This window comes from Hippoglossus hippoglossus, chromosome 20, assembly GCF_009819705.1.
Source record: "Hippoglossus hippoglossus isolate fHipHip1 chromosome 20, fHipHip1.pri, whole genome shotgun sequence".
Lineage (NCBI taxonomy): Eukaryota > Metazoa > Chordata > Actinopteri > Pleuronectiformes > Pleuronectidae > Hippoglossus > Hippoglossus hippoglossus.
In genome coordinates, this window is record NC_047170.1 from 19,752,160 (window position 1) to 19,779,931 (window position 27,772).

General features: G+C 45.7%; 1 protein-coding gene across 3 annotated transcripts in view; it reads left to right on the top strand.

The window, feature by feature from the left end:
* Window positions 1-27,772, top strand: part of LOC117753548 (sodium channel protein type 4 subunit alpha-like) — a 70,692-nt gene that overhangs the window by 33,155 nt on the left and 9,765 nt on the right. For 2 of the 3 annotated variants that reach the window (XM_034571686.1, XM_034571688.1), the window contains exons 7-14: window positions 4,224-4,315; window positions 6,970-7,212; window positions 10,499-10,562; window positions 24,661-24,802; window positions 25,341-25,538; window positions 26,067-26,249; window positions 26,323-26,580; window positions 26,702-26,827. In XM_034571686.1, coding sequence (XP_034427577.1) covers window positions 4,224-4,315; window positions 6,970-7,212; window positions 10,499-10,562; window positions 24,661-24,802; window positions 25,341-25,538; window positions 26,067-26,249; window positions 26,323-26,580; window positions 26,702-26,827 — 1,306 coding nt within the window. Of the gene's footprint in view, window positions 1-3,351; window positions 3,444-4,223; window positions 4,316-6,969; window positions 7,213-10,498; window positions 10,563-24,660; window positions 24,803-25,340; window positions 25,539-26,066; window positions 26,250-26,322; window positions 26,581-26,701; window positions 26,828-27,772 lie in introns of all 3 variants that reach the window. The other variant, XM_034571687.1, reaches the window with a different exon arrangement.

Here is a 27,772-nt window from a genome sequence, read left to right on the forward strand (position 1 = left end):
AGGGTGAGTTGCTGGGACACTGATGGGATTAGGGCTGTGGAATTAAGGACGAACACGAGCCCGTCTGAAAATGAACGGTTTAAAGTCGTTTTCCCGCAGCTCAGCAGAAGTGCTGTTTGCTAAATTCAGACACTTCTGCACACTCAGGAGAAACTCTGCTCTCATGTGCTGTCAGTTCAAAACGCTCCGACCACAGAAAGGAAGAAAAGAGTCAGGCTGCAGCGTCACGTGTCACGGATTCACACTTCATAAGCAGACGCAGCAGGATTAGACTGAATCCATGTTTCTGTGAAAAGAGACGTTACATTTTAAAATGAAATCTTCTTCTCCCTCCCCCGTTAGTTACTTTACATTAGTACATGAATCACATTGAGCTGAGAACATTTGACTGATCTAAACACAAGTTTGTTGAGCAGCCTCAGTGGGATTTGAACCCTAGTTAGTGCCTTGCTCGACTCACTGACGCTGCAGTGCGACCTGTGTGGGAGGAAAAGACACAAACCTGCAGCTCTGAGTCTCCTCCCACTCTGCGAGCGACAGCCCGTCGTTTTGTTTCAGAAAGGAAAAGGGCGTGACCTGTCCACTTCGATAATTGACTGACTGATGGGAAATCACTGCGGTTTGGTTTGGTTAGCAATCAGGCGGCAATCCATCAGGGAGCTGAGGAGCTGGAGGCGTGCAGCGAGGGACGCCGCGGGGAAGATAAACGATCACAATGAACCGATCGGATCAATAGTTGACTCCGAGGCTCGGCTCTGAGGTTACCGTGCGGCGTAATGAAGCGCTGTCACCTCTGCCGTCGCCGCCCGCTAAATTGAAACGTCTTGATGAAGGTGTCCTCAGATGGTGGGACGCCGTGTCTGCTGAGTTACACAATACGACCCCGATGACCCGCCGCCAGATCCCTCGGAGGGAGGAATGGCTTCACCTAAAGGACAAACTCACCATTAAAACACTTAGTTAAAACATCCGGGAGCTGCTGAGGTGCTTTACATTCGCTTGACGTGTCCATAAGTGTCCACATATTTCTGTCAGGGTCGTAGTTAGTGTTTATTGTAATAATGTGACCGACGTTATTACGTTAGGTTTAGGTTTTAAAGTCATTTCGTTATCGTCCACAGAGTGACGGCAGCACAAGAACCTCAGATTCAAGCGTCTTGTAGCGAGACTGTGGAGATCTTCACATCTGTGTTCACTGAGAAAAGTAAATGACAACAAAGATTTTCCTTTTAAAAATACTTAAAAAATCCATACGGCTCACACCCCCCATCTGGTCCTACACACACACACACACACACACACACACACACACACACACACACACACACACACGTAATGTCACTAGGTGTGTGTCCTTGAACCAAAGGCCATCCTGTGGTCAGATGGATCTTTAGCAGGACAGGGACACATAAGTCACCTCTTCACACACACACACACACACACACACACACACACACACACACACACACACACACACACACACACACACACACGGGCCAAGGATGAAGACCATGTTAAGTGAGTGTGTGAGAATCTTGTCATGGTGTGTATGTGTGTATCTATGGACACACACATACACTCGCCCCTGACACATCACCTCCCCTGTGCCTGAGCTTTATTAAAACCAGAGTGATGGTCGGTAAATAGACACACCCTTACTGACACACACACACACACACACACACACACACACACACAGACACACACTAAATGTCTGATTGATGCTCTCCTCCCCTCCCACCGAGTCAACATTCCCATGGTAACGGACTCCATTGCCCTCACACACACACACACACACACACACACACACACACACACACACACACACACACACACACACACACACACACACACACACACGGTCCGCCCCCGTGCTCCTGATACCGACGCTGTAACGACATGTTAATGGCCGCCATCACCACATCACCACATCACCACATCACCAGACCAGCAGCACCAGACTCCACAGACATTTTCTCAGAATTAACAGGCAACATTTTATTTAATCTAACATATTAAAATTGGCAATAAATCTGTCGTCCACTGGATCAGATTCTGAAATAAATCTGCTGCTGCTTTACGGCACAAAATGTCTCAAAAATTCACTAAATAAATTCCATAAACACAACATATTGGTTTAGTTTTGTTCTGATAAATATTTGACACATAATCTTAAATTCAGTTTTAAAATTCCCTTTACTGTCATTTAGACCAAACTCAAGTTCACAGTAGAAAGAAATGACTTTGCATCCAGCTCACGAATGTAATATTATATATGTAATATTTTCTTCTTTTGAACCTTTATAAATGATCATAGAAATCGTAGTTATTGTATTTAAATTCTCTAAAGTTGTGTTATCTCTAAAAGTTTAAACAATATTGCTTATTTGTATAAAACCTATCTGAAGTTTAAACAGATTTTGGTTATTTGTATATAAACTACTTCAGTGTCTTGGTTTTTTATTTAAAACTATAAAAAGTTGAACGATGTCAAATGTCAGAGGAAGCTTTAGAAAAGATCCTGATCGTAACACGTGGTATAAATGTGATCGACCCCAGACTCACTGCAGGAACATCCCTGGTCCTTCGGCGTCTCTCTGCTGGTCGTCTTCACCTGCATCTAAACGGCCGGCTCTGTTCGCCGCGCCCCAACGCCTCCGCTGTAACTCAATCAGCCTGCCAGTCATCGGCGGTGAAATATGAGCTGTAATGGAGGGCCGTTAGCAGCTCGGGATCAGATTACTCAATCCAAACAGGGTCCAAAATGGCCGCTGTCGCCTGGCGCCTGTGCGGCTCTCAGCTCACCGTGTGATTAGATCTAAGGAGAACGCGTTCACAGCCCGGACTCGTCCACGTCGCGCCTCGTTCTCTTTGTTTGGTGGAAAGGTGCCGTTACTGTCTGCGATGGAAACAACACAAGATCATTTAAAGTGAGGTCCCTGCTCCAGGTTCTGTCTGGGACCGTCAATATAACTGACGTGTGACTAATAGAATAAAATAAAAATAATAAAATAAATTATTAAATATTCATGACATCACGATATTAAACTTTCACTCTAAGGCGACAGATCATGATGTTCACATTAAACTGAAAAAAACAAACTTACTCTTGATCCTCTCTGAATCGTTTCTCATTTTTCTTTGCAGATCAGATAAGTTACTCTCCATGATTCTGTTACAGTGGCCCACAGCGCCCCCTAGTCTCTGAATGTCCTCACACATTTTTGTGATTCTTCTGTCGGTGCTGTTAAGAATCAGGATTGTCGTTTAAAACCATCACAGTATTTTCAGACTCTGTTATGTTTGTTTTCTTTTGTTGTTTGTTGACAACCACCACACTGCCCCCTACAGGCTGTTAACAGAGTTTATCAAAGTAGGAAACCTGCAGGCGCTGAGAACCTTTAGAGTGCTGAGAGCCCTGAAAACTATCTCAGTCATCCCAGGTAAGGCCTCACCACCACCAGGGGGCAACATGGCACAGAAAAAAACCAAAAAACCAAATCCCTTGTCATCGTAACGTCGTCGTGAACGTCCTCTCTTGTTCGTCCCATGTGTGCCGTGTCTTGCAGCACCAGCCCCCCCACTCTCAGGTCTGAATAATCAAACGGTGAAATCAGATGTGTCAAAATGAATTCACGCCACCTCTGGTTGACATGCGGTATTGCTGTGGCTCACCTGTGGCCCAGATCTGGCAAACGGGAGCCGACTGTCCAAATGCCATCATTCCAGGCTGAATGTGGGCCAGATGTGGGCCAGATGTGGGCCGGATGTGGGCCGGATGTGGGCCGGATGTGGGCCGGATGTGGGCCAAAACAATTTAGCTATGTGGGAAAGAATCAAATCAAATTGACTTACATCTCACTCAATACAATAATTACTCATTATTTGAAGCATCAGCTGCAGTCAGAGCTTGTACTATATTGTGCAAACACCAAGGTTATCAGCTGGTAAAGGGAAGGAATCAGTTATCATTGCAGCGGTTGGAGGTTTGTGAATGTGACGATCAAACTCATTTATGTAAATGGCTTTGAACGTCTGATTTCACCTTCTAAGTAGTCAAACTCTGGGGTTAAAACGCCCACTGTCCCACCTGGTCTCTATCGTATCCATCTGTTTCTATATCTCCATCTTTCTATCCCTCTGTGTCGGCTCGTTGTTGTTCAGTGTGGTCAAACCCTCTGTGTGTGTCTGTTTCTGTGCTTCTGTCTCCCGCCTTGTTGCAGATATGTGACTGAGTTTGTGGACCTGGGTAATGTGTCAGCCTTAAGGACGTTCAGGGTGCTGCGAGCGCTCAAAACCATCTCTGTCATCCCAGGTGAGGAAGCGTGCGCAGGGGAGTGAAAATCAAACGCACCCCTCCCGGCCTGCTGGAAGCACTAAATCATGGAATCTCATCCTGCATACTACCTACTGAATACTACACTATCTACTACTTAACACCCGTCTCCAGACAGTACACATAGATAGTATGCAGAAACACACAATGACAACTGTTGTGAGTGGACATCAGAGGTTCAGCAAACAGCAGCTTTACATGAACAATGAAATGACACCAGTGATAAATCGTTCACACGTTCATGTTGTGATCTGACAAACTGAAGCTAATTATATAAAATTGACTTACCATCACTGCATAGCTAACGTTAGCGGTAGCCGCCAACAAATCCAATGTGAACTCTATCGGCCAGTTTCATCCGTGTTTACGAAAGCGAGTCACGATAGCGTCCAATCTTCTCTTGTGGCTGAAGACACAAAGACAAAGGTACACGATTATACTTAAGGGTGAAGGAACTACACGTCCCATAAGCCATTGCAAATGATCCTTTCCAATGACTTTCAGCTGCTTCTTGAATTTGTTATGAATATAGTGTTGTAATATATTGTTGTGTTTGTGTTGTGTGTTTGTTAGCTACTACAGCTGAGGATTGTGGGTAGTGAAGTACTTCTCTTGAAACGTTTTTCACACCTTCACAGTCTCACAGTTTGCAGTGAGTCGACCTTGGATGGATTCAATATTATGGCTGATAATCACAATATTTACTTCTGGGACGACGCTGTTAAGAAAACATGTTTTATTTGCGATGTCCAGGAGAAGTACCACGACTGACCGTTCTCACGTGTAGCACCGATAGCTGTTACCATGGAGATGTATCAATCATGTCAGCTACAAACGGATTTTCCCAAAAAGTCACTGCAACAAAGTTAAAGTCCAAGAAGAAGTCATTGGAAAAGATTATTCACAAAGGTTTATGGGATATGTAGTCCCTTCACAAACAGTGATGTACACAGTCTTCTACCTTTGACTTATTCTGAACCAAAAGTCTTTTGTTCACGATTCATCTCGTAGCCGCTCGGCCTGGTTCCAGGATTAAAACTCTACTTATGTGGATTTTCTAAAATCTCAGTGCAGAAAATGAATAAGAAATTTCCTTCCTGAACCAGAACCGTACTCAAAGTGGCCGCTCACTTTTACGCTGGTGCAAAAAAAATGGACACCGACACGGTGGATATATTTGTTTAACATTCCTCAAGTTCATTTTTCACATTTGTGTCTTTGAATTAGATTATTTTTTTATTAAAGAGTGAAACAAACTCTAAAATAAAAGAAAATGTGTAAATATCTCTTGAAACCTGATGCTGGCTAGCCTCTGTATGTCCCCACTCTGCACGTTAGCATGCAGCGCTAACAGCGTTATTAACATGTCCTAAACGTGTGTCGACAACACAGTCATGCCGCTGTGGTGGCCGAGTTATAACAATGTTTATTACATGTTATAATAATAACATAGTTAGTAGCAACATCTCAAAAGCATGTGACACATTCAACACACCGGTCCTTCATTAGTTTACAGACGCCTCCAAGTGAGCAGAACAAAGCTGATTCGACTCGACATGAGACCAAATGGAAATTGAACGTGTCTGTTTCTAATGAATTAACTAGAAAAAGCTTCCATCCGATAAAAAAGGGATCAAAGGAAACTTGTGTCTTTGATTGAGGAGATTCGACCGATGACCATGGACTTGTCTGCACCCTTTGGGTTCTGAGTGTTTTGTTCCTGCTGTTTCTACCGTTTGTTTGTGTGTAGTGTTGTTATATGAATGTTGGGACGAGGTTGTTGTTGTCTGTTTCGTTTCCATAGTTACAAACTCAAACCTGCTGTCAAGTGAAAAACCTTAATTTTCTGAGAACAGCAAAGGAAAAGAAATGATTCTGTTTTTATGAATTGCTTTATGATTTTCTCTCTGTTGTGCTCTGTAGTTAAACTCTTTAACCGTATTGATTAGCTCAAAGAAAAAAACTAAAACTGTTTTATTTTTAGCCTAAATTTGACAATTTATTTCCAGTTTAGGTCTTTTTGAATTTAACCACTAGTCTGGACCATAGAATGTAAAAAAAAGATGGACGACGCCTCCTGTCCTCCCACTATCCAGAAATGAAGCCAAAAGATCGCGGCTAGGAAGGCAGCCATCTTGAACTGATGATGGAGCCAGAGTCTGTGCAGTCGTGAGTCAGTCTCAGCTGTCAATCACGACGTCTCCGCCCGTTTCTATATCATCAAATAAGGAATTAAAACCAAACTGATCAGAAACCTGATGAGATGAGAACGACCTGAAGTGACAGAAACATCTTTGACAAACACTCATTGATTTTTTTAGTTTGTTCCATGTCCCATCTGCTAACATGGAGGAGGCAGGGTTTATGAAATATACTGCAGCCTGCCAACAGGGGGCGGTGGAGACACGTTGGCTTCAATTTTTGGGAGCTTTAATGTCGTCCATCTTTATTTACAGTGTGTGACCTATTAATTAAAGCAGTTTGAATTCAGTTTTAAAACTGAATTTTAATAAATGAAGAGCGGTTAATTATTAGTTTGATAATCTCAGTCAGCTCTGTCTGTGATTGGTCTAAATGAGGGTTAAGAAGTAACCAATCCTGTCTGCATGCTTGCGTCCTCGGCGGTCCCTCAGGCCTGAAGACCATCGTTGGCGCTCTGATCCAGTCCGTGAAGAAGCTCGCCGACGTGATGATCCTCACCGTCTTCTGCCTGAGTGTCTTCGCACTCATCGGCCTCCAGCTCTTCATGGGAAACCTGCGGCAGAAATGTGTCCGCAGCGCAGCGCACTGCGTCAACGACAGCCTGCCGGCCAACACGTCCTTCTACTGCAACAACAAGACCTGGGCGTCCATGAAGGTCTTCATCAACGACGAGGGTGAGGATCAGATCAGGATGTTTTTCAGGTGCTGACTGACGTTTGTGTCATTTGTTGGACTCAGCCTGGATCTTTGCGTTAGAGCATCGTTCAGACCCTTTGTCTGCGCTCCTGTGTTTGTCTCATATTCAGTAGGATGATGCTGGACGGATTTCCATGAAACTTGGTGGAAGGATGTGGGATAGGTCAGGTTTCATTAGTGTGTATGACCTCACATGACCTCCGTGTGTGTGTGTGTGTGTGTGTGTGTGTGTGTGTGTGTGTGTGTGTGTGTGTGTGTGTGTGTGTCATGTGCAGTGATGGCTGGTGTTTCCTAAATGGACTGGACAATGTCATGTTGGCACTGTGGTTACAATTGACGTCAATAAAGACACGCACACACACACACACACACACACACACACACACACACACACACACACACACACACACACACACACACACACACACACACACACACACACACACACACACACACACACACCCACACACACACACACAGAGGTCATGTGAGGTCACTTGGTATATACACTATTTGACATGTCAGGCATGTTGACCAGGCAACATAATATACGTTATGTGGACATGTAACATGCAGCAGCACACACACACACACACACACACACACACACACATACACACACACACACAGGTGGAGGTCAGGGTTAAGGAAACACTTAACGCTGCTGTCGGATGAAACCTGAGCCGCTCTTCGTCTGTTTCTTTACGTTACCAAACTACGAAATAATGTAGAAATACAGAAGTAACATTTGTCATTTGTTTTCATTGTTTATTTATTTATTATACGTCATCATTATTTGTCCTCCATATTGAGCTGCAGAATGTGGGCTCCTTCTTCGATCCGCTCCTTCTTCTATTTTCACCCATTAATAAATTGCTTCTCAGCGTGTGACGCCCTTTGACCTTTAACCGTACAAGACCAAAGAATCTTTTTCATTTTCATTCTTTTACTGAGTGTTTTTCAGTTTATTCTAAGCAAACCTTTAATTTTGAATGTGTTAGTTGAGTCTGGATGTAGAGTCTCAGTCGAGCAGCCAGAGAAGAGACTCGTCATCCAACCACAGATGTGTAATTATTTAAAGTAAAGACGTTTGGCTGCAACACAGACCTGAGACAGGACGGAGCCTCCACACCAGGCTACTGCCACTTGACTTCTGCTAAAGGGAGAACTCTCCCAAAATAACACCACCGTTGATCTTACATTAATGGAGTTTGCTGTCCTTTGCTAATGTACCTTCTATTTATTCATTTCCAGTTTGCTTTGCCTTCCATCACATCCAGCCAATGTCCCCTGCAGGCTCCCGTATCGACCCTTTAAAAGCTGCTGTGAAACCTGAGAGCTCAGCTGCGGCGTTAAAGCCTGATCTGAAAACAGCCTTCAGTGGGATCAATGGTGGATGTACTCCATGCTAAACATTTCCCATCATGCCTTGTTTGTTCTGTCTGCACAGAGCTGGCCCCCGGTGCTTCATGTTAGAGGGCATGAACACACACGTGGTGCACGATCGTTTCCCTCCAGGCGAGCGGCCGACGGAGCAGATCTGAGGCGACAGCAGGAAGCGTTCAGGAAACAGAAACAGATCAAGTTCTCAAACGAGCCGGATCACACCTGTTTTTCTGTGACGGGAATAAATATTCATGAAATTCTGATGACTTTATTTTGATAATGAGCTTATATTTGTAATATAACAACTTTATTCTCATATTACAAATTTATTCTTGTACAATTACGACTTTCCTCTCAATTACGACTTTATTCAGGAATTCTCCTAATTTTTTCTCAAACGTGGCCCCAATGATGTGTCTGAAGTTTGACTCTAAATGAATCATTGGTCCGTGTCTTATTTTGGTGGTTGAACAGTGTCGCTCTGTCGTTTACCTGCAGATTCTCTTCATGTAGGTTTCATCAGATGAAAGTGTGCGGGGGGGAAGGCGGAGGTGTATTTAGGCTCATCAGCGTAACGTGTAGCTCTTCAGATTGGAAGGAAATGAAATTAAGATCACTCTTTCTCTCTTGATATCCCACAGAGACAATTTTCCAACTCTCTGCTGCTCAGTGAAATCATCTCAGACGGGGATCGCGGGGGGGAAAAATAAACCTTTATTAAATGTCAGCTAATATGCGTTAGCTTGGGACTTCGTGATGGACTTCAGCTAATGACTGGAAGTGGACTGTTTCTCTGCTTTGTCTGGGGAGAAAATGCCTCAGCGACTAATCTCCGAGCTGCGTAAAGGCTGCACGGTTACTTTGAGCTGGTGAACAAAAGCACTCCGGACCTCAGAAGTTTGTGCTGGCGAGCGGTGGATGCTGTCTCCCAGATGCACTCGATAACAAATGAATGGCTGCGCTCCTAAAAAGCTTAAGTGCCTTTGGTGCGGCGGCGGCCCGAGCCAAAGTGACGCTCCACAGAACCTGTTTTGGTTTGGAGAAAACTTTGCACGTGTGCAGCCCCAAAAAAAGAGGAGAAGGAGAATATGACTTCTGTTTTCTTAACGGACTTTGAAAAGATGAAATGCTGAGTTTGTGTCTGACAAGCTGAGGTTTCACTCGCATTTAGAAAAAGCAGGAGTCCAGTTTTAATATTTCTTATTTGAGAGCAATGTAATTGGTCATAATGGCTGAAGATAAATGCATCATGTCCGAATCATGTGTTGAATAAAAGATGAGCGTCCTGAGTCGTTGTTCCCGTAAGGCAAATGGATGGAAATGTCAGGCCAGCGTTTAAGGTCACAGTTGCTCTGTAGCGTCTGATTCGGAGATTCACAAGTCGCTCAGGTTCCTCGTCTCGGTTTGTGGAAGAAAACATGAATTCTGGTGCCCATGTTTTTCAGTTTTAGGTTTTAGTTTCCAGTGAGTTCCACGACTGTGGCTGCTGATCGTGACACTCCCTGCTGATACTCTCTAAGACTTCTCTGTGCCTCTGCATCAGCGACACCCAGCCATGTGAACAGGGTATTTCAAGCACACCGCCACGGAATTGTTTCAGAGTTGGTACAAACGTTCAGGTGGATTCACAGATGAACTGATTCAATTGTGGAGGTCAAAGGTCACAGTGAGCTGATACAGATGATCATCAATACTGATATTTACCACGGTGATTGATTATTGATGTCATTGATTAGTTTCTTTGCCAAATTCATACTAAAAGTAGAAGGTCACTCAGTCGAGGAGAGGACCAATCAGGAAGCAGAGGGGGGAACACCTGTGTGGGCGGAGTCTGAAACTCAGAATCTAAAGTGGACTTTTCTCTTCTTTGTTTTCTAGACAACTTCTACAAGGTGGAGGGAGCCAAGGATGCCTTAATCTGCGGGAACAGCAGTGACGCAGGGTGAGTGCACGTTTGCTGAGATACACATGTATGTATGTTTGTGCACGTGTGAGCTGCTGGAGCTTCTCCTGGTGGACGTCATGTGAAGCTCCATGAGTCTCCTGCTGAGTTGTGTAGTCGGCGTCCTGGCCTCAGTGTGTTGGACGCTGTAAACTTGTGTTGTATTTATGTGTTTAAAGCGTTTAAACTACACACTGACTCCTCTCTGAGATATTTACGTGCTAAAAGTTGGTGTTAGATGAACAAACAACTCTCTGATATTCATGAGTTTTCCCAGTGTGATTATTCCGACTCCATGTGGACACACCAGCATTAAAGGGTTTTGTGAAACTCGTTCTTTCTGCTGAGTCGTGACCTCACGCCGTGAGAAGGATGACAGGACTGTTGACGAGCTGATGACACTATGGAGCCTTGAAATGGACATTTGATTGACATTTTATAAAGACTAAACAATTAAGTGTCCATAAAGAAATCTATAGTATTGATTGGCTGCAGATACTGTGAGTATCTCATCTCTGCTGCGTCTTGTCGTCCGAGGCCGGAGCTGCTGCAGAGATTCTGTTGTTGAATTCAGATTCACACACTGACACGTCACTGTGGGATTTTAAAGGAGGATTCAGTGTTTTTTATTCAACATGTGTAACTTTGCTGTTTTAAAGCAGAACTGTGTTTCCAGCTGTTTGTGTTGTCGGTGTGAACAGCAAAGATATCAGGTTGAATCAAGCTCAGCTCTCTAACCTCATGCATGTCAAGCAAACACACGAGAAGTTGAGATATTATTGGCAATATTGATCCTGTATTGATCCTGTATTGATCCTGTATTGATCCTGTATTGTACTGCTGTGTATTGGTTGTGTTGTTGTGTTCACGATGGTGTGCATTGGTTTTTTAACACGGCTGCATGTGAGAAACCAATCGTATAAAACCTTTAATATCTCTTCACGATGTTGGAAGCTCAGAAAGTTTCTGACAGAAGCAGACGTCACACATGGTTCATTCAGGGACCTTTGGAAAGTTGACTAAACGGAGAAGTCTGAGCCAAACAAGGTGTGAAAGAGTCACATTCAAGTTAAAGTCGCTCTCAGCAAAGATGTCGATTGGAGGGGGAAAGTATCCGGATCAGTTATGCCTTCAGGTTTTTGTGTTTTTACTTGACTCAGTTTCTTCTATTTTCAAATGGATTTCATATTTTTATGTAGCTTTTAGTATCAGTCTTGAAGTTTCAAAGACAAACAACTTAAACCTTTTCTGTAAATTTAAAAATGACCTGTGACGTTCGTCTGTTGTTTCTTATTTAGTTGCTGAAGTTTTCAGTTTCGTTCGAGCCTCCAGCGACAAAATGAAGCTGCGTGTGTCTCGTCATCGGTTTTGAATCTTGCTGCCGGTGCCGTGTTCTGCAGTGCTGTGTGACATGTCAGAAAGGCCGTCCACGCTGAGAGCGGGACGCTGATGGACGCTGACGGACACGATGACAGGATCCTGTGTGTGTGAAAAAGACTCTGTCAGCCAAATCAAAGTGGTGGTGCCTTCGGGAAAACAAGTTAGCCTGAAGCTATCGCTGGTGAAACGCATCTAAAGATTCAAACGTAGCGGGCGGGCGAACTGACACGGGACAGGACAGAAAGAAGAAGAAGGACGAGAGAGAAGGAGGTTCAGGAGAGGTGAAGCAGCATCGAGAAGATACAGAGAGAAAAAAGTTTACAGAGGAAGTGGATGGACAGAGGAGTAATCGAGGAGACAGGAGGAGGAGAAGGAGGGAGCGGAAAAGGAGAAACAGAAGGAGAGGAAGAGAAACAACAGAGAGGAAAGAAGAAAAGGGGGATGAAAGAGAGAAAACATAAAGTAGAGGGGATGAGGAAAGAGACAGATGGGTTCAGGAAAACACAGGATGGTACGAGAAGGAGAGAAAACCAGATGAGATAAAGGAAGAGAAGAGATGAAGAGAAGGACAACGACAAAAAGTGACACTGAAGGAAACGGTGAAAGTGAATAAAAGAGACTGAAGAATATAATAAGGGAAAGAAAGGATGAGAAAGAAAGGATCAGGTAAATCAGAGGGGGGAGTTAAAAGAGAGAAAGGGATGAATCCAAACATGATGAGGGGAAGGTTACCTCAGGGAAGGGAAATGGAGGAGAGGAATTTAGATTCTGTTTTTAGGGAGGAGAGGAGTTCATTGAAATAAGCAGTGGTTGGCGCTAGTTCTCCAGTCAGGTGTCATGGCAACACTGCAGAGGAAGAGGGCGCAATAACATGAGGTCAAAGGTCAAAGGGATGAACGTGTTTATATGATGGAAGCCGAGGGAGGAAGGTTGTTGTCTCTTCATACTCCAACTTTTACAACAGAGCACAAACGTGTTGTTCCTGAACTTAAATCCCGTTCATACTCTGAATAGAGCCTTGGATTATCAGCCATAATATGTTAACCATCCGAGGTAGACTCACCACGAGCTACGAGATTGTGAAACGAGGTTATGTTCTCCTGTAGAAGTCCGAATTATCTTAACTGGGTTTTAAGAAACCACACTAAAGCGTGTTTCCTGTCTCAGCGCGGCGGACGTTGATCACGTTGGTTTACGTACTGAGGTTGTGGAAGTTATATCAGCAGTGAGTCAGCATCTGGTGGAATCTGAGGTTTTAGCCGAGAGAGACGCTGCTGGAGGATGAGCGAGAGAGAGAGAGGACGATGAGCGAGCGAGCAGTGATGACAGTGATGTTGATCAAGGGTTGTTTGCTTTCTGCGCTGAAGCTGCTCGGCTTCACGCATGATGCTGATTCGCCCGGCCCGAGGGCAAAGGTCAGTGAGCTAACCCACTCTGACACACACACTGACACACTGTGACTCGTACAACCAGCTTCACACACACACACACACACACACACACACACACACACACACACACACACACACACACACACACACACACACACACACACACACCACAGTGTGATTTCAAGGTTAGCATCATCTCACTTCTTCAAATCAGAAAACTGGTGTTATTAGTTTTGTCTTGTAGCGTCACATGACAGGTTCAGTTTATCTTCTCTTAGTTCTTCTCTGTTTGAGAAGGGACTTGATTGAACGAGTCAAACCTCTGCGCCGTCGACGTCACTCTCAAGTCTCTTTTTGGAATTGATCAGAAAAACCTGCCAACATCTGTCTTCTGTCTGCGATGGTTTTTATCGTGTCTCTGATCAACTCTGATGGAATCATGCGTTAATGACGAACCAGAGACAAAAGCAGAGAAGTGAAACGAGCCGATCTCCTTTTTTAAGCTTGTGTACCTGCGTTTTCAAACCCTGCATACATCCTCTAATTTAAAAGAGGTATCAGTCGACGCAGAAGCTTTTTTCGTGGATGTTTCACAGGAGACATATTCTGTCATCTTCAGGTTCATTATTTGAATTAATGTTCTGACTCTAAAATGTTTACGTGCTCAGAAAACACATCACTCTCCTCAGATTGCCTGTTGCTGCAGCTCCTCTCTTCAGCCTCTGTCTCAAACACTTGGTTTTAGCTCCTGTCTCTTTAAGACCCCCCACCCCCCCGATGAACCCCTTACTGAGTAGGTAAGGTCGGCCTCTGTTTTCACATCACCTGACTTTGTTAGGTGCGTGTCTGACTAGCCGCTGGGCGTGGATTATGTAAACACGGGCTGGATGGCACCTCACACCTTATCTTGGTTTGGACTAAAGTGACACGTCCACGGACCAGAAAGGTAGAGCGTTACCACGGCAACTGACTGAGATTTCTCTGGACCAGGTTTACTCGTGCTCCTGCTGAAGTCTGAAGTCAGTGTCGACGTGTGAATCTGCTGCGTCGTGAATCATGAAGGTTGTTTCCATATATTTTATTTGTTTCCTCGTGGTCACATGGAGATTAATGGTCTGCAGATAAGTGTCCGACTGTTCAGACCTGAACTCAAGCTGATACGGTGAATGATGGAAACTCACTGATTGGATGGATTTCAGTCGTCGTTCAGTGAGCGGAGCCAATCACGACCAGCTTCAGCTGAAACACCGTTAATTAGCCTGAACCTGCTGGAGAGAGAAATGATGAAAATACAGTCAAATCAAATATAACTGACGATGTCATACAGCGTCGATATAAGGAGACGAGAAGATGTGACCTATAAAATATGTGAGTGAGCTCGACCATGTGACCTGTCATCACCCGACAGGATTCTGCTGACATGCCAAGCACACGCCAAGCACACGCCAAGCACACGCCAAGCACACGGCAAGCACACAGCAGCGATACAGAATGACAGCCTCGTTAGAGGAGCTAATCAGCGGCCGTCATCAATTAAAGGCTCATGTTACAGGAACTCGTTGGCGTACAGCATGTGACCTGTGAGGTGACGTGGCGAGGAAGTGGTTGTGTGCCGAGAGCCAGCGATGCAGGGTGTTTAGAAGCCGGAGGCCCCCGGAGGCCCCTGGAGGCCCCCGGAGGCCCCCAGAGGGCCCCCAGAATCGCACCTGGAGGACCCCAGAGGCCCCCGGAGGCCCCCAGAGGCTCCCGGTGGGCCCCCGGAGGCCCCCAGAGGCGCCTGGAGGCCCCCAGAGGCCCCCAGAGGGCCCCGGAGGCCCCCGGAGGACCCCTGGAGGCGCCTGGAGGACCCCTGGAGGCCCCCTGGAGGACCCCTGGAGGCCCCCGGAGGACCCCAGAGGCGCCTGGAGGACCCCAGAGGCCCCCAGAGGCGCCTGGAGGCCCCCGGAGGCCCCCAGAGGCTCCCGGTGGGCCCCCGGAGGCCCCCAGAGGGGCGCCTGGAGGCCCCCAGAGGCCCCCAGAGGGCCGGAGTGGGTTTCTCCTGTTTCTGCTGGACGGCATCCAACATCCAGCTCAGCTCATTTATCCTGAATCTGCTTTAATGTGATTATAAAAGTTTTAAATCTCAGCTGTCAGTAAATCATCTTTTTTTCCTGCATTTGAGTCTCTGGCATTAACGAGTGTGTTTCACTCACAGAATTATTTATGCCAAAATTTGCCTGAAAAATAAACCGAACACAAAAAGCATGTTTTTGAAGACTTGTCCAAAATCCTCAAACACTTTTCTATCCTCCACAAATATCCCCTGTTGTATTCAGTGGAGTAGAATTTTATCATTTCACAAGGTGCATGTGTCTCTAAACACTGAAGGAGGAACACCTCACAAAATATATTTCACAGCACACTGACTCAAACGTTGTCAGAATGAGTCTTTGGGGATTTGAGGAATGTATTAAACACATGGTTCGTTTTTTTCTTCTCGTTTTCTAACTTAAACTTGATGTAAAAAAGAGTAAAATAGTCAGACCCAAATATTTTATATATTATAGTCTTCTCCAATCAGTATTTATTTTATCCTTCCGCTGAGTTTCTGAGATATTCGGGAGGCAGCAGGCAAAGCCAACTGGACGTCCTTCATCTCCTCCTGGGGGTCCGGAGTCGCCCCAGGCCAGATGGGACTTATGACACCCGTCGTGTCCACGAGGCGTCCTGGCTGCGTGTGAACAGTCTGAGCTCCTCACCTTCCTTCTGAGACGGAGCTTAAAGCCACGCTGGAAAGGAAACGCGCTCTGCTCACCTGCGTCAGTAGTGTCGTTCTGTTGGTCGCCTCCCAAAGCTCAGGAGAGGGTCAGAACATGGACCCAGCCCAGAGCCGGGCCTGCAGACACTTTTCACATACTTTCAAATAGTATCTGGTCGTTTGTCAATGCAATCTCAATGAAGCTTGGTTTTTTTTGCTCGGTTAAAGGCCTGTGGTGGTGATTTAACATGTGAATCTCATTTTTAAATCAGGAATCATTCTTCAGGAGTTGTTTTTGAAGCACTGTGTTACCAAGCTGCTGCTGAATCCCTCGATCGACGCGCCTGCAGCAGATCATTTCCCGTCGTAGCTGGAAAACAACAGGAGCCTTTATTTGTCCAGTAATGTGACAAGAAAATACGAGAGTGAATTCAAAAGGTGGAGGTGCAGCTTTAATCATCATTGACCCAGCTTCCTCTCAGAAAGACGCCGCTGTCACCAGAGCAGTTAGCGAGAAATATGGCTTGACCCGACTCTGAGGAAATAGCTGCTGCGGGGGTTGGTTTTCCTGGAATACACTGCATCATATAGCTGATATTCATCATTCCATTAGCCTAGCATTCACTGCTGGTGGTAGGCATGTTGATGCGCGACCAACTCTGTGTGTGTGTGTGTGTGTGTGTGTGTCTGTGTGTGTGTGTGTGTTCCATTAAATTAGTCCAGCGTTCTGCTGCCAACGATGCTTTTCCAACTCTGTGCGTTTGTGAGCTTAGTTTCTGCTGCTGGAAGTCGCCATGTTGACGCATCTGCAACTGTGCCTGTGCCTGTGTGTGTGTGTGTGTGCGCGTGTGTGTGTGTGTGTGTGTGCGCGCGTGTGTCATAAAGCTCTCAGCACCCCCCCCCCCCCCATCTTTATGAATGGTTAAAACATTATGTTAAAAGCTGCACTGATCAATAACTCGACTGCAATATTGAAAACATTTTTCAAAATGGGGGTTGATTTTGACTGAGTGCACTGTTGTGTGTGTGTGTGTGTGTGTGTGTGTGTGTGTGTGTGTGTGTGTGTGACAGTGTGTGTGTGTGTGTGTGTGTGTGTGACAGTGTGTGTGTGTTTTTGTGTGTGTGTTTAGTTTGAGTTACGAGCTCTCTGGGAGGCTGTGAATGTGACATCTGTCTAATGTTCAGCCAAAGACACAAAAGAGGCTTCCACCACCTAAACGCTGGTCCACAGGGAGATAACTGTGTGTGTGTGTGTGTGTGTGTGTGTGTGTGTGTGTGTGTGTGTGTGTGTGTGTGTGTGTTCAGAACTGGCAGGTCTAAAGCGTTTATGGTCTTTTTGTTTTTTTCTCAGTACTAAAGCACTAAAGGAAAATTAACTTTAGTGATTTCCCATTTTATTTCTGCGCAGTGGAGCAGTTTGATTTGTGTTAGATATAAAGTAGATATATTATTATATATACCATCAGTGCTACTCCAAGTACTCCTACAAAACGGATTTTACCACTATTACCAGTGTGTATACTTCAGTCACAGGTACGATCACTTTAGATAAAATGAATTTGGCGCCATGACGTTGGGCTCAGACCGTTTGCAGCATGTTCGCCTCGACGGACGTTTAAAGACACAGGGATTATTAGACTTGACTCTGATTCGTGGCCGGTACAACACGGAGTATCATGACTCCTCTCAGCCTCCAGGGGGCACCCTACACACCCCCACCCCTTCACTGAGTGAACTCTGTGGGAGTGAATGGTAGCGATGGAGAAAAGAAACTAAAAGAAACTAGTCGGACTATAAACAGTGCCCAGATATCTGCTGTCCTCCCCCCAAAAAACCCTAAAATGATCTGCAGCTGCCCCCAGAGGATAATTGATGGTGAGACAAGACGCCATTGGGCTCCGAGATTCGCGAACCTCAGGGTCCGACATACAGAGACAAACAGCCATTCACACTCACACCTACAGTCTCAGAACAAGAAACTCCACATTCAAAGACCACGGACGAACAGGGAATCTGGCCGCCCATAACGCCGCCCATAATGCAAATAAATGGGAAACAGAAATAAAACAGGATCATCGCTCTGAGGGAGGAAAGAGGAGAGAAAGCAGGTCAGGAGAGACAGAGAATTTAAAACAAACAAATCTGAGATTTATTCCTGGAACAATAGAAGAAGAAGAAAAGCAGAGACAGTTCACTGTCGTCTGAGATTATTGATCGACGGTGAAGCTGATGGACAGATCCAGAGCTCGCCTCAAACCCACGTCTTCAGTCCTCGGTGGGCTCCTCGTCCCGCCGAGACGCCGTCGCCCCTCGGGCTCTATTTCTGTAGCGTTACCTTATCCACCCCGCTTTAAATCATGTTGGTGAAACGAACATGACTTAGCACTCTGCACTGTTCCCCCGACAAGTGTCTGAATCAAAGCCAACACAACTTCTCCTTCCCACAGCAGCACACAGAGCAAAGTAATGAGCCACTCGAGAAGTCGTTTCACAGGGATTTTACAGCAGCGCCGAGCCGGTGTCAGGCTGCCCTTCGCTCTCAAAGTGTACGTTGAGTCACTGAGTGAGGTAAACAGCGTTCACATGGCAGGACGTTAAAACTACACTGCTCAATGCTCAACGTTAGACACAGAAACAGACGGAGCCTTTTGCATTCAGTTTGTACGTACTCGTGCACGTCTGCTGAATGCTTGCAAATACAGACAAAACGACGCAGTAGCACCGGGAATCCTCGACCCTCACGAAAGATGTTTGTTTTATATACATGTGCACCGTTAGCTGTTCGGTTTGGTACAAAGATTTCAAATCAAATTCTGACGTTTGCGCCTCGCTTGCTGAATATTACCTCTTTGAAAAACAAATCGCAGAAGCATAATGAATCCTGGGATATGTTGGGCCCGGACGGATCCAACCGGTGGAGCCTCCGATGCTCGAGGATGGAAGGACGCATTATTTGTTTACGCAGATCAGAAATACTCACACAGGACAGTTTCCGCTCGTGCGCTGGTCTGTGCACGTGCGTGGTTTTTAAGTGCGTCGGTTTTGAAACGAGTTAAACTCATTTCCAGTCCAGCATCGACCTGTTGGCTCGGAGTTTGCCCGGCAGTCAGAGCCCGGAGGCCAAAGATCAACACTGTGCATATTCTACATTCACGTGATTCTCCAATCCACATGAGCTGCCTGACTGAGCTAATAATAGAAAACTGCTTTTGGATCAGTGTCAGCGAAATGTCCCGTCGACCAAGTGGTACAGAAAATCACTGCAAAGTCCCAGAGGACAACAGAAAGCTCCGGCGTACAGAGCGCCTACACATCTGCGGCAGCGTGAGACCGTGGGGTGGATGCCAACCGCCAGCAAACCGAACACAAATAAATACTCAAACTAAAATGAAACCATGACATGAACATTTCAGCTGAGACCAGTATTTAGAAAACCCTCAGACCACAGGACATTCAAACTGCTCACAGCACTAAAGCTTCACGTGAACTCCTCTGAAGGAGCATTGAGACTGTGAGACTCTCCACAGGAAACAAATCGCCTGGAGCCCGGGAAGCTGCTCGCCGCCGTCTGATGCCCGAGTTAGAAAAGGTTTTGCTGCAGATAAAAAGATCCAGGGCCTGTCCAGAAAAGGTTAAGTGGCCTTTATTCCCTTTTGGCTTTTCAGTATGAAAACTGTGCCTGACACATTTTTTCCTCCAGACTAAAGAAAGTCTCAGCGGCAACATTTGGACTCTGGGACACAAAAGGAGACATAAATAGAAGGATGGCATTTTCTATGATATGTAGTCGACCACGAGCACTGAAAGAGTAATGTTACACTAAATGCTGAAGTGAAGCAAAGAGCTGATGAATCGTAACGTAAAGTTCTTCATGTAGATTCGTCAAATGTCATTTGGAATCATTGAGGACACTAATTGGCTAATTAGTATATCCGAGGCTCTTACCTTAACCTTAACCATCACAACTAAAAACCCTGACCTAACCCTGACCCTAAAACCAAGTCCCTCAAACAAACCTTTGAAGGTGTCTTAGAAAGGGACATCGGGCCAAAATGTCCTCACAAAGATATTTATCTACAAGTAACACACTCATACACACAGAGGTGAAAACCATGCGGAACCTGTAAAAGGCCGAAATATGGGGACAGACACTCGTCTTTTTCTGTCTATTTACCGGACAAACGAGTTGTGTTGCTAAGTGACGTGCGGCGATAATTTCATGAGCCGGTAATTTAAGGCTGTGAAGAGTCGGTGGACGAGCGGACGGTGAAACTCCTGTTGTCTCCTCACGGGATCAGTTCTGAACACGACGACAACCCACTGGAATGTTGACAAATACTTTTCTTGGTTACTGTGAACAAGTCTATCAGTGTGCGTGTGTGTGTGTGTGTGTGTGCGTGTGTGTGTGTGTGTGTGTGTGTGTGTGTGTGTGTGTGTGTCCTTATAAGTGCTGGGTAATCAGGATGGTTTAGATGTTCTAATGATAACACATTGGAGGCGACTCTGTTATTAAAGTGACCAAATGTGGTGATCAAAGTGCCACAGACTCACACACAGACACACACACAGACTCACACACAGACACACACACACACACACACAGTTACCACTCGGCAGTGATCAAAGCTTCGCAGCCGGCCCGCTCTGTGCTGCGATGCTAACAGCGACGCGACCCTCCTCGGTAGTTTCACTGCTATTTCAGGAGCAGCTGTGTCACTGTTGAGACGTTAAAACAGAATTAAAGCCGCACGGATTGTCTCCGCCTGTCTCGTGGAAACGCTGCGACGCCACCGTGACCTTAACGTGAAGTGGAAAAGCCGTAACCCCCTGTCCTGAGGTCCCCTGAACGACCTCTGACCTCTGGCTGCTGTCCCTTGTTCTGTTGGGAGTTAAACTTTGTTTCCGCTGTTTCGTGCATCAACAATTGTAATAATAATGAATGAACGAATACAAATAGCAAACCTGTGAAAGGAAACAAGTGCTTACAGCCTGCGGTATCTCCTCGGGCACGGTTAGCTCCAGGCTAAATGTTAGCATGTTAACGTACGTTAGCTTCAGAACGTACAAATTTGATTTGTTCGTGCAAAATGAGACTACACTAAATTAGATTAGATTACAGGGTGGATGAGACATGAGACGACGAGGTCATATCAGATTAGACCTGAGGTGGACTAGAGATTAGAATTGACTAAATTGTAAATGGAAAGATTCCATAATATTATGATTAACTATATTATACAAGATCAGACGACATGAGGTGAGAAGAGATTAGACTGGATTAGATTAAAGTCGATAATAACACGAGGGATTTGATGTTTGTTAGTAGTTGTGATGATGAAACCTTGTGAGAGGGACTGAGGTGAAGCTGCAGTGTGTTTGTGTCCTGATCAGGTGTGTGAAGTAACATGGAAAATCCACACACACACCAAACACACAACACGGTCCCCTCATCTCCCAGCAGAGGCTGCACAAAACTGTTTCCCCCGGCAACTAGCCCTGGGATACGGTTGCTATAGCGATGCTAAGTACTCTCTTCCTCCCGGACTCGAGTTTACCTGAGTGTCATAATTAGAGACTGTGTGTGTGTGTGTGTGTGTGTGTGTGTGTGTGTGTGTGTGTGTGTGTGTGTGCGTGCAAGAGGTCGGTCATAGGGAGCAGCATGGAATGGCTGGGGAAACATGAACTGAATAAACACACAAGGAGAGAAACCCCCAGGATACCTCCCAATATGTTTGTTTGTCTCTGTGTGTCTCTGTCTCCAGTTCTATCTTTCTCTTTCTGTCTCGTGTCTTTTAATAAGAACTCGTTCACACCTGGTTTGGTTCAGAGCTTCAGACTCTTCAGTTCAGTGTGAAGCTGAACATCAGGTGTGAAAGGTTCCTCAGAGCAGAAGAGGAGTTCTGGGTCTGGATCAAACTGAACCTGGTTCTGTTGGTTTGCAGTGAAAACACTTTGTTGGATAGTTTGGACTTTTGGACCAATCACAGGAAGTAGAGACAGAATCAAACAGAAGAAGAAGAAGAGGAAGAGGAAGAGGAAGAGGAAGAGGAGGAAGCAGCTGCAGTCTTCACCTCCAACGATATAATGTTTGAACCACGAGTACGTTCACTTGGTGCATTTGAACTAGTGGAGTACTGTAGTACTGTAGTACTGTAGTACTGTGGAGTACTGTGGAGTACTGTAGTTCTGTGGAGTACTCGCCTGAAGGTGCTGATGCTGCTAGTGATACCATCATGATGTTACCATGGCAACCAGATGAAGCTTTCTTTTCCTCCATTCAAACAAAGACTACCACCTGCACATTTACAGTGTGAAACCAAAACTCACCAGATCAGATGATTTGTTTTTATTTTGTTTTGAAGAACCTGAAAACCTCAGGCAGCTTCTTACTGTGAGCTCCACATCAACTTTATTATTATCATTATTAGTGATAGTATTAATAAACATATTCATTTTGCACCTTTCAAAGAAACAGTTACAAAGAGTTTTTGAAGTTTATATACAAAAAATCCCAAACCACTAAATATTCAGATTAGTATTTTAACAAATAAATCCTCACAGGTTTTCCAGTTGTACTTGAATTAGATAGTTTGCAAATCAGTTTTTGATTGAGTTAATTGATAATTTTATTTTGTATTTGTTGAGGTGAATACAAATCATCTGGTTTGAAACAATAAACAATCGACCGGGTTCTGCTGGTCCCAGTGAAGCTCTGTGACGTCAACAGTCCTCAGGTTTATTAATACCTTTCAGTTCAATACCATAATTCACTCAGTTTCAGATCAAATTCAACTTCCCTGTTGCTGTTTTCTCAAAATGAATCAAAGTCTGGTTTTGTGTGACCAGAGCAGACACAATTGTCGGTCTGTGTGTGTGTGTGTGTGTGTGTGTGTATAAGTGCTGGCCTGAGGGGCCACCTTTTAGTGAGAGCGAGGGGGTCTGAAGTGGCGTCCCTCCATTAACACAAACAGAGGTGTGTGTGAGAGATAACTGCTGGCTCTCACACCCTGACACCTCGCACACACACAGACACACACACACACAACACTACACTCAGCCTCCTGTCTGCGTTTTCCTCTCCTCACAACACACACACACTAACACACACACTCGGTCAACCCATCCTACACACTTCACATCCACTCTCCACACTCACATGCCACCATGTTGACTCACATGCCATGAGGTGGATGGATGGAAGTGGAGGAATGACACATGCACGTGTGTGTGTGTGTGTGTGTGTGTGTGTGTGTGTGTGTGTGTGTGTGTGTGTGTGTGTGTGTGTGTGTGTGTGTGTGTGTGTGTGTGTGTGTGTGTGTGTGTGTGTGTGTGTGTGTGTGTGTGTGTGGTGGACACAGTGGCCTTGCTCAGGGTTGGTGTCAGTCTAACTGGCATCAAGATGACTGGTTAGTCATATTTTGTGTGTGTGTGTGTGTGTGATGACTTCATCCACTGTGTTATCAGTCCATTGTGTGTGTGTGTGTGTTTCTGCTGCTGTTACCGTAGTTACAGTGTATCATCGGCTACGTGCACGTCCTCATTGAATTAACATTGACTCTTGTTACCGTACCACTTGTTGTCGTTCCTTACACGTCCCGTAAAGTTTTTATCAACCTTTAACCACATTAACAACACGACACAGTTTTTATCATGACGACTCAGAAGCCCCCCCGACATGTGTTTTTACTGACTGTCGATTTCTTTACCGTAATATTTGGAGAAGCAGTGCAGTTTTATTGTGTTCAAATTGGCTGGTGTTTCTGTGACGTCCGTGAAAACAGCCACTCAGTTTCTGATCATGAGACATTAGCTGCTGTTAATGTGCTCGACGTCTCCAAACATCTTAGATCCTTCCCACTGAACCTGTAACTTCATGTAACAAAGATTAGAATGGAGACACATGTTTGGCTCCGCCCCTCGTCTGCATGTCCCCACATGTTCCTGTCGCTGTGAACGAGTCGGACCCGACAACCTGCTGCTGCTGCTTCTCAGACACTAACTCATTCTCCAGATTCAGGTCTGAGAACATCTTAAGAAGACAGAACTTTCACTGAGCTGTGAGTGAATCTTATAAAAGTGTTTAGTTTATTTACACGTGTCCTCAATGAATTACCACGAACCAGCTCCCACCAAATGATGTAAGGTGAAAATAAAAAGTGTCAGGTTTGGCCTGCGATGACTCAGTGTGAGCTCGCTGCTTTAAAAGCTTCCCAGCTGCAGCTGATGCGGCGGCGGCGGCCCTGCGGGGGCGGTACCAGCCGCGACAGGTCAAGGCGGTGGGCTTGTGACCTGAGGGTGGTCAGTTTGAATCCCCAGATAGCGTCTGCACAGCGGCAACCTTTTGTGTGACTCAGCATGAGGCCGGTGTGTGAGTCAGAGCTTTGTCTCAGGTCCGTGGTTCTGTTAACGTCGTCCCCGTCTTCACACATCACAACGAGCTGATGCATAAATGTAGAATGTGACATTGGCTAGAATAACTTCAAGTGCGAAATTAAAAGTGTGTGTGTGTGTGTGTGTGTGTGTGTGTGTGTGTGTGTGTGTGTGTGTGTGTGTGTGTGTGTGTGTGTGTGTGTGTGTGTGTGTGTTGCAGAAAGTGCCCGGATGGGTTTGAATGTCTGAAGGCGGGACGGAACCCGAACTACGGCTACACCAGCTTCGACAGCTTCGGTTGGGCTTTCCTGTCTTTGTTCCGCCTGATGACACAGGACTACTGGGAAAACCTCTACCACCAGGTAACGCTGACGGAACGCTGCTCCTCACGTGCACATGTGTGGATCTATGCATACATGTAAAGTCTTTATCACATTAAGTTTCTTTTCTATTTCACTGTCAAAAACCTCTTGTTATCATTGGGATTAGTATTTTTACGTCTCTGCCATTTGGAAATGATGAAAAAGAAAGATTGTGAGACGAAGTATGAAGCAAACCAGACATGAGAGCAACTAACTGAGCGGTCCAGAGCCAAACGTTTGCCTGTGGAAACACGATGTTCCCTCTCCGTCCCTGCGGAGGACAGAGGAAGAGTCGGGTGATTCGCACGAGGTCGAGAATGAAATATATTTTATGTCAGAGGGTAGAGAAGGTGCATGTTGATGTCTTTTCTCCTATCCTGGTATCTGTTAAAAAAGGATTTGGGACTGAATCAGACTGTGGAGACGGACAATCGTGTTATTTTGTGATATTACCGTCCCTGCAGGGTTCGTCCTACACCTGTGTGTTAATACTGGATATTGTGTGTGTGTGTGTGTGTGTGTGTTTGTGTGTGTGCAGACGCTGCGTTCGGCCGGTAAGACCTACATGGTGTTTTTCGTGGTGGTGATCTTCCTGGGCTCCTTCTACCTGGTCAACCTCATCCTGGCCGTTGTTGCCATGGCGTACGAGGAGCAGAACCAGGCGACCATCGCGGAGGCGTGCCAGAAGGAGCGAGAGTTCCACCAGGCGATGGAGAGGCTGAAGAAAGAGCAACAGGTAGCGATCTGGATTTAACTCGAGTTTGTCTTCATACGTAATCTGAGATTTATCCAGACCTTTTTCTGTGCGCCTGAATGGATCATAGTTCACTAAATGAACATCTGCTGTGTTGAAGAAGACTCGAAACTAGAGATTAAGACACAAACTCCTGAGGGAAATGTTTACTGACGTTATAAAGTGAGAAGTAGAGTCATTTTCTATAGACTTCTATAGAAACTACCAGTGGAGTCGCCCCCTGCTGGTCAGTACACAGAAGACAGCTTCACTTTCTGGACCCTAAGTCTAGACAGTTTTATAAATGGTCAGGTGACTGAAGAGCAGAATGTTTATTGTAAAAGAATCTGGTTCATGTTTAAGAAGAAGTAGAATAAAGTGATTAATATGAAATATCATGATTTTAGAAGGTCACACACGATTAGTTCAAGGACCGGTGGAAACAAATTGTGTAGTTGAATGAGAACTTGAAAATCGAGTTCCTTTCTGGTTTTATAAAGAGACGTCACATGTATTTATTTCTTCCACCAGGTTGCCGCCCAAAAGGTTCAAGACTCGGACTCGTTGATGTCACCAGACCTGTCGCCCTTTGGGCCGCCACTGGACGGCCTGGAGGAGCGGAGGCGGAGTCAAGCGTTGGTGGGAGTGGCCGACGTGGAGTCCAACCTATCAGAGGAAAAGCTGCTGCAGGTGGACATGACGGACGGGGGAAAGGTGAGCGAGGCAGAGTCAGGACGTCTTGTCATTTCATTTTGCAGTGGGTTTTACATCCCCTCTCCTCCTCCAGCCGCTCCACCCACTCCTCGCCCGCTCCTTCTCCTCGAGGACTCGGCGGAGCAGTCAGGTCTCCTCCATCTTCAACTTCCGTCTGAGGAGCCGGGGGTCGGACGGAGAGATGGCTGACGACGAGTACAGTGTCCCGGGTGATGTGGTGGAGGGGGTCGGCAGCCGGACGTACAGCGGTGGAACCTTCAGCGGCATCCTGCCTCATCCATGGCCAAAACGGCGACCGAGCACCTACAGCACGAACAGCAGGAGCTCACAGGTGAGATGATCCCACCTCATCCGCTCATCCTGTGTGTCATGTCACACTCTTGAGACTGGTTTCATGTGTGTGTGTGTCTGTGTGTGTGTCTGTGTGTGTGTGTGTGTCTGTGTGGTTCCAGGTGTTTTATCCAACTCTAAACATTAACGGGAAGCTGTTTGTTGCAATGGACCAAAACGGGGTTTCCCCGCCGCCTCTGCAAGGGCAGCTGCCTGCCTGCACCATGGAGAAGGTCAAGGAGGAGAGTGTGAGTACTGTCCTGTGTGTGTGTGTGTGTGTGTGTGTGTGTGTGTGTGTGTGTGTGTGTGTGTGTGTGTGTGTGTGTGTGTGAGTGTGTGTCAGTGTGTCGCAGTGGAAACAATGGTGAACCCTGCAGCCACTCAACACTCAGACATGTGAATCATGAATATGTGCTTTGCATAACTCTACTCTGATATCATGGGCTAAACACACACACACAATCACTCACACACACACACACACACACACACACACACACACACACACACACACACACACACACACACACACACACAGACACATAGTGCCACTGCAATGGCATCATGGGCTAAAGCCCCACATACCAGGCACATTACTGAGGTGTCCATCCTTTACACACACGCACACGCACACACACACACACACACACACACACACACACACACACACACATACACACACTGCTCCGTAAAGACGGAAGTTACTGTGACTTTATTTATATTATACATGAGAGGTCAACACACACAAAAATATAATCCTACAAAGAATAGTTTGATTTAGATTTTTTTTTATTTAACATTTGCTCAGTGAGTGAATCTTTTTCAGAAGCGTCGGCTGATTGAAAACATTTTCTTTCATTTCTCAGAGAATAATTCATGGACTTATATTAATGAGAGATTTTGTGCGGTTTGATAGAATTTCATGTCGGGCCTTGGTGAATTATAAGACCAGTTAAATATTCTGATGGTCCAGGCTTTTGTCTTGAGGAAATGTTCGATATCTGAACGTCTCTGAACGAAACAGTGAAACACATCACTTATCTAAATGGTTGTGGGGTCAGATGTGATCGTCTGCTTGTGCACATCACCCCCCCCCCCCCCCCCCCCCTCCACACTGAGCAGATCTGTGAGCTGACATCGTGTTGGGAGTGAAATGCAGCTTTCCTCTGACCAGCAGCTGGATTTTGGCTCGA